The sequence below is a fragment of the Vidua macroura genome, chromosome 16 (genome assembly GCF_024509145.1).
Source record: "Vidua macroura isolate BioBank_ID:100142 chromosome 16, ASM2450914v1, whole genome shotgun sequence".
Taxonomy (NCBI): Eukaryota; Metazoa; Chordata; class Aves; order Passeriformes; family Viduidae; genus Vidua; species Vidua macroura.
In genome coordinates, this window is record NC_071586.1 from 15,190,070 (window position 1) to 15,205,208 (window position 15,139).

The 15,139-nt window shown below is 49.3% G+C and overlaps 1 protein-coding gene across 4 annotated transcripts in view; it reads left to right on the forward strand.

Moving 5' to 3' along the window:
* LMF1 (lipase maturation factor 1) overlaps positions 1-15,139 on the forward strand; it is a 152,846-nt gene that overhangs the window by 125,951 nt on the left and 11,756 nt on the right. For all 4 annotated transcript variants that reach the window (XM_053991562.1, XM_053991561.1, XM_053991560.1 and 1 more), the window contains 3 exons: positions 4,442-4,610; positions 8,537-8,690; positions 11,240-11,423. In XM_053991562.1, the coding sequence (XP_053847537.1) occupies positions 4,442-4,610; positions 8,537-8,690; positions 11,240-11,423 (507 nt within the window). The remainder of the gene's footprint in view (positions 1-4,441; positions 4,611-8,536; positions 8,691-11,239; positions 11,424-15,139) is intronic.

Genomic DNA, 15,139 nt, shown 5'->3' on the forward strand with positions numbered 1-15,139 from the left:
TAAGGGGGGCTCTCGGGCAAAAATATGGGAGCGGGAATAACAGTTCTTTATTAGGGAAGAAAACAAAAATATAAAATAAACAATGCAGTGAACCAAAACAACACTGACAGAGTCAGAACACAACCTGACTCCCTGTTGGACAGGGTGTTGGTAGCAGTCAAATTGGAATTGTGGCTGCAGCCCTCCTGGAGTGTCAGGTGTGGTTCTGTTGGAGCAGGGATCCTGTAGAAAAGGTGTAGTCTTCCTCTGAAGAGGCAGCTGTTCCTCTGGGAAATCCAGCGCAGGAAAAGCCGTGCTGGTGTTCCAGAAACTCCAGATTGTATCCAGGTAGGAATGCTTGGCTCCTCCCTCTGGGTGGAACATCTCCCAATGGGATGTCACAGCTCTTATCAGTCCTGCAGTGACATTCAATAGCCCATTAACAGCAGATGTCTCCCCTGAGGGAGGATTGGTTGTGGAAGGGATAAGGAAAACTGCCCAATTAACAGAAGACAACTGCCATGCAGATGGGAAATGAATACAACTCGCTTCTCAACCTGGGACAGCGCCATAAAAGTGCTTTTAATGAGTGGGATGGAGCTGCTCAGTGCAGCACTTGGAGCATTAATGGGTTGACAAGAAATTAAATTCATAATGGGGGGAAATTAAAAATTGTTGTTGCTGCTATTTAATGGGATTTTTTTTTTTTGTCTGTGCCTATGATAAACTTTTGGGGAAAACTACATATGTGAGTATTTTTCTAGGAATAGTTTAACAAATACACTCCAGTGCAGATAGACACTCTACTTTGACTTTTAGACTCTATTTTGGGACAGCAGAAAGGACTGGATGGTCCTTGAGGTCTCCTTTTTCCCTTTAAATGATTTATAATCGTTCCAGACATCCCAATTTTGGCTTTTCTGTGCCAGTGGCTCGATATCAGGCAGCCCCAGTGAGGTGATCTTGTCCCCCTGCTGTGGACAAGCTCCAGGCAGCTCTTGCCTGTGTTAAAGAGTTTCCAGTTTGTTTTTGTCCCTCCTGGACAAATATCCTGGCTGTGCCATGGAATTTGAGCTTCCTCTGCCTACTGGATGTTTGTAACAATCTGGGATTTCAAAAAATCAAAAAAAACCAAAAAACCCAAACCCCAGCCAAACAAAGAAGCCCAACCTGTAAAAAAGTTACGGCTGGAGGTGCCCATTTTCTGACAGAGGGGTTTGGTAACGGGGCAGGGGACAGAAATGTGAGGAATAATTGGTTTTGGGCCTAGAACCAGGAAAACTACTTTTCCAAATTAATCCAGCGAGAGCCATGAATCCACTGTATTTCATATCACACTTCATAAAACTCCAGTCATAATCCATAAAAGTGACATTATTAGATTAAAACCCTCAGTTCCTCCTAGAAGGAGCTCGCTCATTAGACATGCTGTAGTTTTATAACCTCAAAGTTCCTCCCCAATTACCATGATTAATACTGGGCTTTAATAAAAAATTTCTCCCAGTCACCACAGGGGTTGATCCCATCTGGTTGGTGTAATTGGGAGTTTCAATATTGTCCAGCAAGGGAAGGACGCTCCGGGAGCACAAATCAAGGCTGAGGATGGATGAGGATGGAGGTCTGGAGATCCAGCTGGGTTTTGGTGGTGGTTGGAGCATGGAAAAGTCCAGGTGATGTGAGCCAAAGGCTGGGATTGCTGGGGGAAGTGTGGATGAATTCTCCCTCCTCGTGCAGCTGATGAAGAATATGGGAAGCTCCCTGTGCTCTTCCAACAGGGATCTGCCCTGGGAAATCCATCCGAAATTGAACATCCCAAGTGGAGCCAGCACAGTTCTGCTCTGAGGGAGCAGCACATGGGAGCGCCAGAGGAAAGGCAGGATTTGGGGAAGCACGTGCTGCCTGTGAGGTTTGGATGGCAGTGGATCCCTAAATCCTGGGAGGTGCTGCTCCTCTGGGATCCTGTGAGACACCAGAGTTCATCTTCAGCCTTGGTGCCACGGACACGTCCATCCCTCTGCTCTGCTCTGGTGACTCTCACCTGGAGCACTGCCACCAGCATGAGGACGTGGAGCTGCTGCAGCAAATCCAGAGGAGGCCACAGGGATGCTCCGAGGGCTGGAGCCCCTCTGGAGCCAGGCTGGGAGAGCTGGGGAGGAGAAGGCTCCAGGGAGAGCTCAGAGCCCTTCCAGGGACTGAAGGGGCTCCAGGAGAGCTGGAGAGGGACTGGGGACAAGGCAGGGAGGGACAGGACACAGGGAATGGCTCCCACTGCCAGAGGGCAGGGATGGATGGGATATTGGGAATTGGGAATTGTTCCCTGGGAGGTTGGCACAGATTCCCAGAGCAGCTGTGGCTGCCCCTGGATCCCTGGCAGTGCCCAAGGCCAGGCTGGACAGGGCTTGGAGCAGCCTGAGACAGTGGAAGGTGTTGGGGGTGGAAATGGAGGAGTTTAAGGTCCCTTCCCACCCAAACCACTCCATGATGATGATGATGATGATGATGAAATAACATCAAACTCACTCTCCATGGCCACGAAGCCGCTTGCTGGCGCACCACCCCTCAGCATGTTTGACAAATCCCGTTTTTTTGGCTTTGCAGCAGGAATTCCTTTGAGGTTTGTCCTTGCAGATCCGAGGGGTCCATGGTTTCATCAACCCCCGGCTGAGCAGGAGCTGGCGTGAGCTCCGAGCCTCAGCCAGAAGCACTGAAATTAAAAATGTGTCGGCTCCGCAGTTCCACCCCAGCCCAGAGAACGCCAAACTCGTGTTATTTTTGAGTCCCCTGATTTTTCAGGGCTGCTGGAAATAAGAGCTCCTGCTCCTGACTTCCAAGCAATAAAGAGAGGTGAATCACTCCTGAAAAAACCCTCCCGTGGACCACCCAGGGGCTCCTGCAGAGCTGGGAACCAGAAGTGGCAAAGCACAGAAGGATTTTCTTAACACAACTGCAACTGCACGAGGCAAAATCACCTCGGAACAGGAGCAGAGTGAGAGGTGTGATAATGAAGCCAGGCTGATTAATATGCATCGAGTTAAATCACATTCAGGTCACAGAGCAAGCCCCAAACCTCAACTGTAACATGTTCCCCTCCAGGACTCAACATGTGTCTGGAATTCAGATAGAAATCGCTTTTTTTCCCCATCATAATTATCCAACTCAGCATAAATTATTATTTTTTTTAACTAAATAATAGTTAGGATTTTTGTTCCTTGCTGTGACTGGTCAGAGCTCTCCTTTTTTTAACAATCTCTGACTTTCTGAAGAGTCCTGCTGGGGTTTTAAAACTTGTAACCTGCAAATCACCATGTCAGAAACCATGGTGCCAATCATATAAAATATGAAATCACACGTTCTTAGCATTTATTTGTTGTCATTTTTAATGAGAAAACATGGATTTTTTTTTTAACAGAACATTGGCTGAAAGTCCTCAGGCTGAAACTGTCCCTGTGTTCTTGATGTTCGTACTGTGGAGTGGTATTTTGGGAGACCACATGCAAGATATTCTCCTAAACAGCCAATAAAAGCTAAAATTAAACAAAATAACGCCTCTTAAAATGCACGCTTCTATATTTAACGCTGCTCTTTAATTAGAAGTTCCAAGATTTCCTCCTGAAGGGTTTCAGGAGCGTTGCTGTCACGGATCCCTTGGAATAAGCAGGAAGTGGGTGATTCCCGTGGGAAATCAAGTCACTTTGGAAATCGAGGCACTGGAAATGGAGGCACTGTGGAAATCAAGTTGCTGGAAATCAAGTTGCTGTGGAAATTGAGTCACTTTGGATATCAAGGTACTTTAGAAATCAAGTCACTGTGAAAATCAAATCACTTTGGAAATCGAGGCACTGTGGAAATGGAGTCACTTTGGAAATCAAGGCACTGGAAATTGAGGCACTGTGGAAATCAAGTCACCATGGAAAATACGTCACATTGGAAATTGAGGCACTGGAAATTGAGGAACTTTGGAAATCAAGGCACTGTGGAAATCAAGGCACTTTGGAAATCAAGTCACTGTGAAAATCAAGTCACTTTGGAAATTGAGGCACTGTGGAAATCAAGTCACCGTGGAAAATAAGTCACTTTGGAAATCAAGGCACTATGGAAATCAAGTCACTGTGGAAAATAAATCACGTTGGAAGTCGAGGCACTGGAAATAAAAGCACTGTGGAAATCAAGGCACTTTGGAAATCAAGTCACTGGAAATGGAGTCACTTTGGAAATGGAGTCACTTTGGAAATGGAGTCACTTGGAAATGGAGTCACTCCATGCCCTGGCTGATCCCTCCTGCTGAAGGCACAGGCAGAGCTCACGTTTGAGCCAGGGGGACACGCTTGGGCTGGGGCCTGGGCTCCGGGGAGGCTTTGCCATCCCGGAGGATCGGCGAGCCCCGCGTTGGGATCCATCACCGCGCCTTTCGGCTGGCATTTCGGGAGCTCCAACACTCTCCTCTTCCTTGTCCCCCATCCAGGTGCTCCTGATCGTAAGTGGGAACCTGAGCTTCCTGAACTGGCTGACCATGGTGCCCAGCCTGGCCTGCTTTGACGACGCCAGCCTGGCGCTCCTGTTCGGCGCGCGGCTGAGGGAGCGGGCGGCGCGGCTGCAGCTCCCGGGGCCGGAGGGAGAGAGGCTTTCCCTGGGTGAGTTATTCCCAGCCAGGGGAGAGGTGGGATTTGGGTGTGCTTGGCTCCAAAGCTCTCGCCTTCAAAGCAAAGCTCTGCCGCTCCGTGGGCGGAGGGGGCCTGGACCTCGCGACGTGAGGCTGGTGGTTGCATGGCGAGGGTCTGTGGGTTTGTTGGGGTTTGCCTGCTTGGGATGACCCCAAAATCATAAAAGTCCTTGTTCCTCTCGCCCGGCAGCCGAAGAAGAGCATGAAGTCGAGTTTTTAAGGTTGTTTATTTTTTTCTTATCTAAAATTTTCTCTGACCCGCCGAGGTCCACCTAATACAGAAGCCATGGCAGTCCCTGCCGAGCCTCAGGCGGCTCCCACATTAAATACTCAAAATTTCATGTTGCCCGTTTACAGATTTTGTGCCAATGCCCACCACCTGTGTTAGACAGTGAATCTCTACCTTAAACCAATAGAAAAGTGTCACCAGCACACCAAGACATGGAGGACAAGAAGAAAGAGAAAAAGGCTAGGACACGCCCAGATTCCTCCATCTTGTACCCCTGAATTACATTCCAAAAAACCCCAAAATTCTGCTTTTCCACCCTGTGTCAATTCCCCTATTACACCACTCAAACCCTTGTGGCTTGTAATTCTTCATACAGAGTTGGCAGCTTTTTCCACGGGCTAAAATCAAAGCCACAGGTGTTTTTGACTTCGTGCCAATGTCCCTGAGCCCCCTGCCAGGGTCTGGAGCCAGCCAGGGCAGCCAGAGGGATGTCCTGGACTTGGACATGTGGGGACATTGCCATTGTTTCTAGGACATGTCCTCTGCAGGATCATTGTCACAGCAAGTCCAGGCAGCTGCAGCTCTTAAGTCAATCCTTGCTCTGCCCCCAGTGACTCGAACTCAAAATAAGAATGTGGAGTTGCATGATTTAACTTAGTGGTTTTTAATTTTGTTTTTTAATTTTGACTGGTTGAAGTCAAGAATAAAACACCCCGTGGGACTTGAGGTGGGGTCAGAAGATGGGTTCTCACATTTGCCCTCCTCACTTGCTCTCCTTCAGGGCATGGTGAAGAGAAGGTTCCAGAGAGAACTTAGAGCCCCTTCCAGGGCTTAAAGGGGCGTCAGGAGAGCTGGAGAGGGACTTGGGACAAAGGATGGAGGGACAGGACACAGGGAATGGCTTCAAACTGACAGGGATGGGTAGGAGATTGGGAAGGAATTCCTGGCTGGGAGGGTGGGCAGGCCCTGGCACAGGTGCCCAGAGCAGCTGTGGCTGCCCCTGGATCCCTGGAAGTGCCCAAGGCCAGCTTGGACAGGGCTCGGAGCACCTGGGATGGTGGAAGGAGCAGCTGCTGGTGGCCACCACTGGTAGCGTGGCCACCGGGGTGGTGGGGAGAGAATTCCCCAAACCAGGGAGGAGGAGAACTCCTGCTCATCCCGTGGATGTGAAAAAACAAATACAGTGGGGGGTTCTAACTGGAAAAAAAGGGCTCGAGGTGGCTGATTTCCCCTTCCAGAGGCGCTTTCCAAGCTGCCCTGATCCAGGAGAAGCAGCACTGGGATGTTTCTCATGAGGCTGCGGAACAGATGGAGAGTGGTGTGTGCAGCATTTTTATAAACCGCATATAAGCAACAAATTGCCTGTAATATCAACAACAATCACAGCTGCTGGGGTTAAATATCCCAAACATCTGTCAGAGGAAGGAAAAATGTCAACAAGAGGCAGCATCTGTCTCCAGTCTTTTCTACCAAGAAGCAGCTCATTAACCAAAAATGGGAGGTCCAGCAAAGCAGCTTCGTTAAATTCTGTCTTTTATTTCACATATTTTGCTGGAATAAATCTTTATCAGCTTTTCTCCTCCTGGAGCTTTGCTTTAGAGGCCGTGAAAGTCTCAACTTGCCTCCTCCATTTATGCCTCCAGTCCCAAACAACACTGAGGCTGCACCTTGTTTTTGGGAGGAGAAGCCAAAGGGAGTCACTGTGAGGGGGAGGCAGATCCTGTTTTGAGGAACTTGCACCTTTTCTGTGATGTTCTCCAGAAGGTCTGACTGAGCCAGGGTGTCCAGGCAAGGAGAATGTACATCCCACTCTGGGAGGAGCTCACCCTCAGAAGGGGTGGGGTGTCTGTCTGTTCCAATTCCATCCTGGGAACTGGAATTCCTGCGTGTTTTCTCTGCTCAGGAAGCAGGGGCCGTTGAGCTGGTGCTGATGGGTGCCAAGAGAATCAGAGGAGCCCTCAGTCCTGGGCCACCAGAGCAGAAGACAGGAGGGCCCTCAGCCATATCCTGATTTTCTGGGGCCAAACCTTAAAGTGTTTGATTCCTACTGAGGCCTCCACTTGCCATCCAGATCCCACTGGCTCCTGTCCCCACGCTTTGCTCCATCTAGGTTTTTTTGGGTTTTTTTTCCCTGAATTAACCCCTTTTTCTCTCTGATTGAGTGGCTGTGACCCCAAGGGCCTGGAGACAGGAGGAGAATCCCTCCTGCTGGAGGATGAGCACTCCCTGCATGGCCATGGCCTGAGGAGCCAGGTGAGGCTCTGTGCCTGTACCTGCTCTTGAACTACAGGGGAAAAAATTCAGCCCATCTGAAAAAAAAACCCCAAAAAACCACCCCAAAGCCTCGTACCCAGCAGCACAGGGGGTGAGGGAAGGCCCGATTCAAACGGTTCTCCAGAAATGTTCTCAGACTAAACAATTATTAATAGCTTCTGAGAGAGGTTCAAATAAACATCCCTCTCCTGCAGAGATAAGGGGAAAGCTCCACGCAATTGCTTTGAATCTGATCCTTTGGCTGTCAATGTTAAATAAATTGAAAAGGGCCGTGAGGGAAGGAGCCCCTCGGGGGTCACCTCTGCTTATTTGTCTGATCGTGGCCTGGGATCCAGCCCAGCCCCGTGCTGCTCCTGCAAACCCCATCGCAGAGCGCTGGCACAGCAACACACATCTCCTCCAGGAGCGCTGGGGAATTGGGATTTTGCAGGAGGAAAAGCCCTGAGGATGGGGAGAGCTCGGGACAGCAGCAGGAGGAGGAGGAGCAGCCCCAGGGCTCCACGCGCGGCTCCCAGAGCAGGAGGCTGATCCCGAGCAAGGTGCAAGTGCCAGCTGTGGCTTTTCCCCTGTATTAAAGCCATGATTGATGTCACATTTTAGACATTTTTTCCCTTTAGCCCTTGCTCAGACTATTTAGAGAAAGGCAGATCCCAGCAGCGATAGTGGCCTGTGGCAAGGCCGGGGTGGCCACGGCGGGGCCGGCACAGGGGCCTGGGGATGGGAATGGGAATGGGATGGGAATGGGATGGGAATGGGGATGTGTTGGAACCCTGACTGCTGAGAATTTCAGACTTTCTGTCCTGGCAGGCACTGACCTCCAAGAGAACACTGCATTCCACCTGAGGCCGTGGAGAAGCTTCCAAAATTGATAGAACTGGGATTGTGGGTGTGGAGTTTGAGTAGAAGGGTGTGATATCACAGGGTGGGAAACTTAGAGTTTAAGGGTTTAGAATGTAGTAATATATATAAAGCAAGATGGAGGTTTTAGGATGGAGGCTGGTCCTTCTTCTTCCCCTTCTTCCCCATGGGTTTGGGTGGTTTTGTGTAATTGGATAAAAAGTCCCCATTGTGGGCACGGGTGGTTGGTTATTGGGTTAAAAGTGAAAATAATTCAGGTGTCATTTCTTAATTGCACAGTTTATCCTTAAAAGGCCTTGTAGAGAGAGAGACAGGGCTCCGTTTTTAGTTTGTTGGAGTGAAGGGCTGCAGAACTCAGGGTTTGTGAGACTGTGACAGGGATAAGCACTGACAAACATCTGAGTCTGAACAAGAAATACCATCTCACACATTTAATCCTGACCCTGGCAGAAAAGAAGCAAAGACTCAGCAGGAATGGGGATGGGAGCAGAGCAGTGAAATCACCTCCCTCTGCTCTGGTTTTGTGTCCCCCACAGGCTCCTGTGTCCGCAGAGTGCTGAACATCTCCTTGGGCCTCCTCATTGCCTACCTGAGCATCCCGGTGGTGCTGAACCTGCTCAGCTCCAGACAGGTCATGAACACCTCCTTCAACCCCCTCAGGATCGTCAACACCTACGGAGCCTTTGGGAGGTACCTTTGGGCCTTCAGTGGCACATCCCAGAGCTCCCTCCAGGGTATTCCTGAGCCAGACCTTTTGTGGGCCTTAAACCTAAAGAGAAATCCTTCCTGCAGACCTGGAATATGGAAGGGATGGAGAAAAGGAGCAGGTTTCTTTCCCTGTGAAATACAATGTATGATATGTCATCTGTTTATGAGAGAGAATGGAGAAAAGGGGCAGGCTCCTTTCCCACTAAACTACAATTTATGGATTATCTGTCTATGAGAAATAACGGGGAAAGGAGCAGGTTTCTTTCCCACTAAGTTACAATTTATGGATTATCTGTTTATGAGAAATGAGGAGAAAAGGAGCAGGTTTCTTTCCCACTGAATTTATTTTCTCTGAGCTGTTTATGAGTCAGCTCATTCCATCGACATAGCAAATGTAAGAGCAAGATGAAAATATCCATAGGAGAGTTCATCCAGGATATCTTCACCATCTCCAACCCTCTTTATTTCTGGTGAGCTTCTCTTCCCCTGCACTCCTTTGCTCTCCCTCCTGGAAACATCCACAGCAGCTCCTGGTAGCAGATTTTTCCAATGAGTGGCTTGGGAAATTCGTTGCTCCAGGAAACTGTGGAGACCAAAGTATAAATGGCCTCAAAAAAAAGAAGATTTGAGAGGACAGGGCCAGCAGCAGCCCAGGAAATCCCACTCAGGGCTGCAAGGTGGGATGGGCAAGGGAAGCATCTCCAGCTGTGTTTGGAACCAGACTGGTCTGGGCTGAGCTTTAAACATCCAAATCTGGGTTTTTTGGAGATTAAAGCTTAGGTGAGCCATGGCTGGGCTCAGCATAACCCCTCTCATGTGCTGTCCCTCCCAGCCTCCTCCAGCTGGGAAAATGATGAAAAGCAGGGCTGCACCATCAGGTTGTTGCAGGGACAGCAGCAGGGCTGGGATTCTCTGCAGGCTTTGCCACCACCATGCTCGTGGTGACCATGGATGTTCTCCAGAGCTCTGGGATGGGCTCTGGCCAAGGCCCAGAGGAGAAGCCAGCTGTAAATAAAGAAATATAAAAAATATAAAAAATATAAATATAAATATAAATATAAATATAAATATAAATATAAATATAAATATAAATATAAATATAAATATAAATATATTTTGCAGAAGGTGAAGCAGTTGGGCTGTTAAAGGTCTGGCCTCCCCAGTGAAAGGGAGGAACGAGTCCCACCACAAGCACTGGAGATGCTGAGGACACATCAAATGAATCTAATCTTTTCCTCAGTTCTTCAAATAGCAGAAATTTCTGTGGACAGAAAAAAAAATAGAAAAAATATTAAAAACATCAACACTTGTGGAAAATGCCAAATTTTCCTCTTTTTTTTTTTTTTTTTGAGAGAGAAAGAAATAAGCCCCAAACCTCTTGGAAGGCTGGAGTGGTGAAGCTCCAGGAGATTGTTTTCTTTGGGTTGTTGTCCTTTTTCTTCTCCAGTCCTTGGTTTCTGTTTCAGCAGTTACCAGACCCTACAGAGCATGTGCTGAAATGCTGCTGTAATATGATGGTAATTCCAGCCTATGTAAACCAATAAAAAGAGGATTGCAGCTTATAATGAATCTGGGACGATGTGAAAGCTGACAGGTTTGGGATCACACAGTAGGAGCACACTTTTATGGGTAATTTGGTGTCCCTGATTTACAGGGTGTTCCTGAGCCCTGGGCAGCTGGCCACGGCTCAGAGCTCAGCCCAGGGGATAAAATGGAACTTGGCTGGAGAATCCACAGATCTCCTCAATGGAAGGAACAATTATAAGAGGAGATGCTCAGCATTCCTTAGGTCGGGAGCATCTCTCCCTGGGAGCCATCAGGGCAGAAGGTAGAGGTTGTGTGTTCCCAAATTTTCAGTTTCTTGGGCTGGAGGAGGCAAAATCAAAGTAGAAAAAAAATCCAAAGGGTGTTGTAGCTGGAGAGCTTTGCCAGGCAGGTTTCTGTAGCTCCGTGCTCGATATGGAAAGCAGCTCCTGGTGCAGGTGGGTGTCTCTGGCAGCTCAGCCAGGACTCCAGGGTGCTGTTTCCATGGCCTGCAGTTTGCCATTCCCACTGCTCCGTGCTGGGATTGCAGCTGAGCCACGTGAGCTGCTCGGATCCACAGACCCACCTGTCCTGTAGGAATCATCTTTATGGATCCCAGCTGTCCCTGGGGCTGGGACAGCTGCAGGTGGTAAAAGGAGGGGCATGGAATTTGACTTTGCTGCTGGAGAAATTCTCAGGATCCAGAGGTTCTCTGGATGTCAGGGCCCAGCTGTGCCTCCAGTGGGCTCTCATGAACCAGAGCTTTTAGCTGAGACATGGGGAGAAATCCTTCTCCTTCCTTCCTGGCACAGATTCCCAGAGAAGCTGTGGCTGCCCCTGGATCCCTGCAAGCATCCAAGGCCAGGTGGGATGGGCTTGGAGCACTTTGGGAATAGTGGAAGGTGTTGGGGTTGGAACTGGATTGGCTTTTCCCACCCAAACCTTTCTGTGTTTTTATGATTTTCCACGATTTGAGCCAAATAACAACATCCTGCTGTGCCCCACAGCATCACCAAGGAGAGGACAGAAGTCATCCTTCAGGGAACATCCAGCCTGGATCCCAAGGACCCCACAGCAGTCTGGGAGGAGTTTGAGTTCAAGTGCAAGCCCGGGGACTTGAGGAGGAGGCCGTGCCTCATCTCCCCCTACCACTACCGCCTCGACTGGCTCATGTGGTTTGCTGCCTTCCAGGTAGGTGCCTCTGAAAGCCTGGGCCTTCCTTGACCAGGAAAAACCAATTACATGGATTTACTACGTGTTGGGATCACAGGGGAATGTTGGAAGCAGTGGCTGAGTTAATTATGTTTAAAAAAAAAAAAAAAAAGCGAGAACAAAGGTTGTGTTCCTAAAGGACTGTGCTACTGTAATGAAACTCTTGGCAATTTTATGTGAGGGTTTTTTTTTAAGGGTTTCTTAGCAATACCAAGAATCCCTGTTGGGGACAGCAGCTCCCATTCCCCACCTGCCCACACATGGACATTGATCCCTCCAAATACTGTCCCCACGTGATATCAGCAAACAGGTGACAGCCAGAAATTAAATAGGGGGGGGAAGCTGAACGTTAATTCTTGTTTAGCTTATTTTGCAAATCTTACCCACATGACATTGGGCTGGGTTTTCCAAAACTGACTGACAGCAGTAGCATGAGGAAAACCCATCTCAGAGTATCCCAGGCTTTTCTCTTTGTCCCTGCATCCTCTCCTGGAATATCTTCTACCCTCTGCCTGGGTTTGCTGTCCCTGTGGTGTTTTCATTCCAGAGCCTTTGGGATTCCTGGGCCCTGACATCAGGCCATGGTTTGATATTTACCCCGCTGGTTTGTGTGTGCTGGAATTTCATTTAATCTGCATTAGGGCTGCTTATCCCTCAGGAAAACCACAGCCAAGGTCCAAACTCCAGCCAGGAGCAGTGCCTGGAATTAGGGAAAGGTGCAGGGGGTGGGTGGGAGCTCGGGGTCGAAGTCAGGCTGTGCTTTGGGAGAGCTCTGAGTGGGGAGAAATCAGCTCCCCCAGGCTGAGGTTGTGTCTGAGGTGTGAAGAAGGCTCTGCCCAGGGCAGAAACGTCCTGAAGGTTTCAAATAAAAGGGATCTGAGGTTAAAAGGTGAAGGATGGGACACAGGTCCTGCTGTGCAGAGCAGAGTGTGGGCTGTGCCGAGGGGTGCTGCTGTACCTGGGAGGAGGAAGAGGAAATAACTCAGCCTCTGCATGCTTATTGTTAAATTCAGTATTATTAGTGTTTAATTCATGATTTGTAGTGTTTAATTCATTCTTACTAGTGTGTAATTCACTATTATTAGTGCTTATTTCATCATTATTAGTGTTTCATCCATTACTTTTAGTGTTGAATTCACTGAAAGCTCCCCACAAGTGTTCCCATTCACCTGTTGCAGAGTTGGTCTCCCGAGGTGTGTCCACAGCAGCTAATTAGCAGCAATTAGTGTTGAAGGTGTCTTTGCTGTGGCAGGAGGAGGTGCATCCCTCCCGTGGGGTGGATCTGTCACCTCCCACTGCAGCATTCCCACATTCCCCTCCTGCCCCTGGGACTTCCCACAGCCCCTCAGCACACACAGAAATCTCCACGGAGCAAGTCCAGATCCTGCTTAGGTGATCTGTTAACAAAAGGAGGAAAAAAACCCTCTGGAAAGTGGGAATGGAGATAACTGTTGTGGAGAACAATGGGAATGGGGATAACTGGTGGAAAATGGTGGGAATGGGGATAATAGTTGTGGAGAACAGTGGGAATGGGGATAATTGTTGTGGAGAACAGTGGGAATGGAGATAATTGTTGTGGAGAACAGGAGAATGGGGATAACTCTTGTGGAAAGCAGTGGGAATGGGGATAATTGTTGTGGAGAACAGTGGGAATGGGGATAAGTTGTGGAGAACAGTGGGAATGGGGGTAACTCTTGTGGGAAGGCGAGTTGCCCGGGCAGGGCAGTGAGCTGGGATGCTCAGGCATGTAAATACCTGCTTAAGCATGGAAATAAATCCCGTTTGGAATGGCCACGGCTCGGCTGGAGCACTGAGAGCTGCAGATCTGCTGCCAGCTGCCTCCCTGGGCTGCTGGTCCTGCACAGCCAGAGAAATCCCTGCGTGTTGCTTAGACCTTGAGCCCCCCAGAGCAGCAGAAAGGAGGAGAAGCAGGAGCTGAAAGCCCAGGAGGAGCTCGTGAAGCCAGAGGAGTTGTGCAAAACCCGTGTGGGAGTTTACAGAGTCCATAAACCCGAGCGAGTTCAGCCTCTGGATTAGATTTAATTTGTTTCCAGAAGTTCTGGGATGTTTCTCTGGCACCACTCTCCCATTGCTCCAGGGCTGTCTGCACCTCCCTGGCAGTGGCCAGGGCTGACATTCCCAGCTCTGACAGGCTGTGGAAAAGCCCCGGACTTGAGGGAAGGATATTTCCCATCCCTTGTGCTGCTCCTGACAGGCTCCTCTTTGCACCTCATCAGCACCTGACAAACGACCCCGGGATCCCCGAGGAACTTCCCAGCCTGGATTGGCTGCAGGATTCACTGGGAAGTTGCCTCCAACCTGGCCTTGGGCACTTCCAGGGATCCAGGGGCAGCCACAGCTTCTCTGGGAATTCTATTCCAGGGCCTGCCCACCCTCAGAGAAGGCTGAAATGGCAGAATATGATTTAATCCCACAAAATTGAGGTTAAGCATTAGGAATAACTTTTCCTCCCCTTGACACTTCCATGTGTGAGTGGAGAAACATCCTGGTTTATTGTTAAAGGCTTATCTGTGCTCCAGCTGCTGATGCCAACCCTCCTGTAATTATTTGACTTCTGGTTTATGGTGGAATTCCAGGAATAGCCCCACACTGAGCTGGGCTGGCACAAAAATAATTCCAATTCCTGGATTCAGCATCACTGATCAATAACAAGCAGAAAACAAAATACTGCTCATATTTTTGGGGCTTTGAGTTGGTCAGTTCTGCTGCTGCTGGGATGTTGTGGATTCTACAAAAGTTGGATGTTTATTGCCCCAAAGGTTTGTTGTCCACCAGTGGAAAAGGAAAAATCCAAGGGAAAGGCTTTTCCCTTCCTTATTGTGGCATGAAGGGTATTTATTCTGTTTGGGGGCTGCATGGCCAACTCAAAGGCACCCTCTTGGTGCTTATCAAAGAATAACTGCTCCAAAATAACAAAATACTGCTGCCCTCAGGGTGGATTTAAAGCCCAGCGTTTGTTGGATCGTTCCTTGAAGCTGCTCCAAAAAAGTCTGTGGATGTAAAACCCACCGTGGAGCAGAGCTTGGGATGCTCTGGGATGCAATGTGTGTTTTCCAGAGATGAGGATATTTATTTATAATCTTCAGCTGCTTTCCTAAGAGCAGAGAGAGCCTCCAGCAGCAGGGTTGGTGCTCTGAGTGGTAACAGGGAGTGATGGGAACTTCAGGTTATGCATGAGCTGGAAGAGCTGAGGAGAAGTAACCCCATTTCTAGAGAAGGCAGGTTCAAATTCTTGTCAAATATTTGATTGGAGCCTCCTGTTATCTCAGCCTTGCAGCCAGAAGGTGCTTAGAGGGAAAATCTGCCCGGGGGAGGAGGTGTGGGTGTCGTCACCAAGCCTCAGTGCTCCCTGCACCCAGCTCAGCCTTCTCCAATTCCTCCCTTCCCCTGTGCAGCACAGGCTGAGCTCGCTCCGTGTCCCACTGCAGCACTCTGCTCCCTGTGCCCAGGGAAGCTTTGCTTTCCTCCCTGCCCTGGGATCGTTGTCTCCCTGTGGCCATGCAGAATTCCAGGCTGGCTCCCAGGCAGCCTCACCTCCCGCAGGAGCAGTGCCAGGGAAGTGCCCAGGATGCCAAAGCAGCCCGATCTCCTGTCGTGGAGCAGTCCAGAGGGAGACCTTGGCTTAGGGAATGATTCCTGTCCAGTGGCCCTGCCCAGACCCCACTCTGGAACAA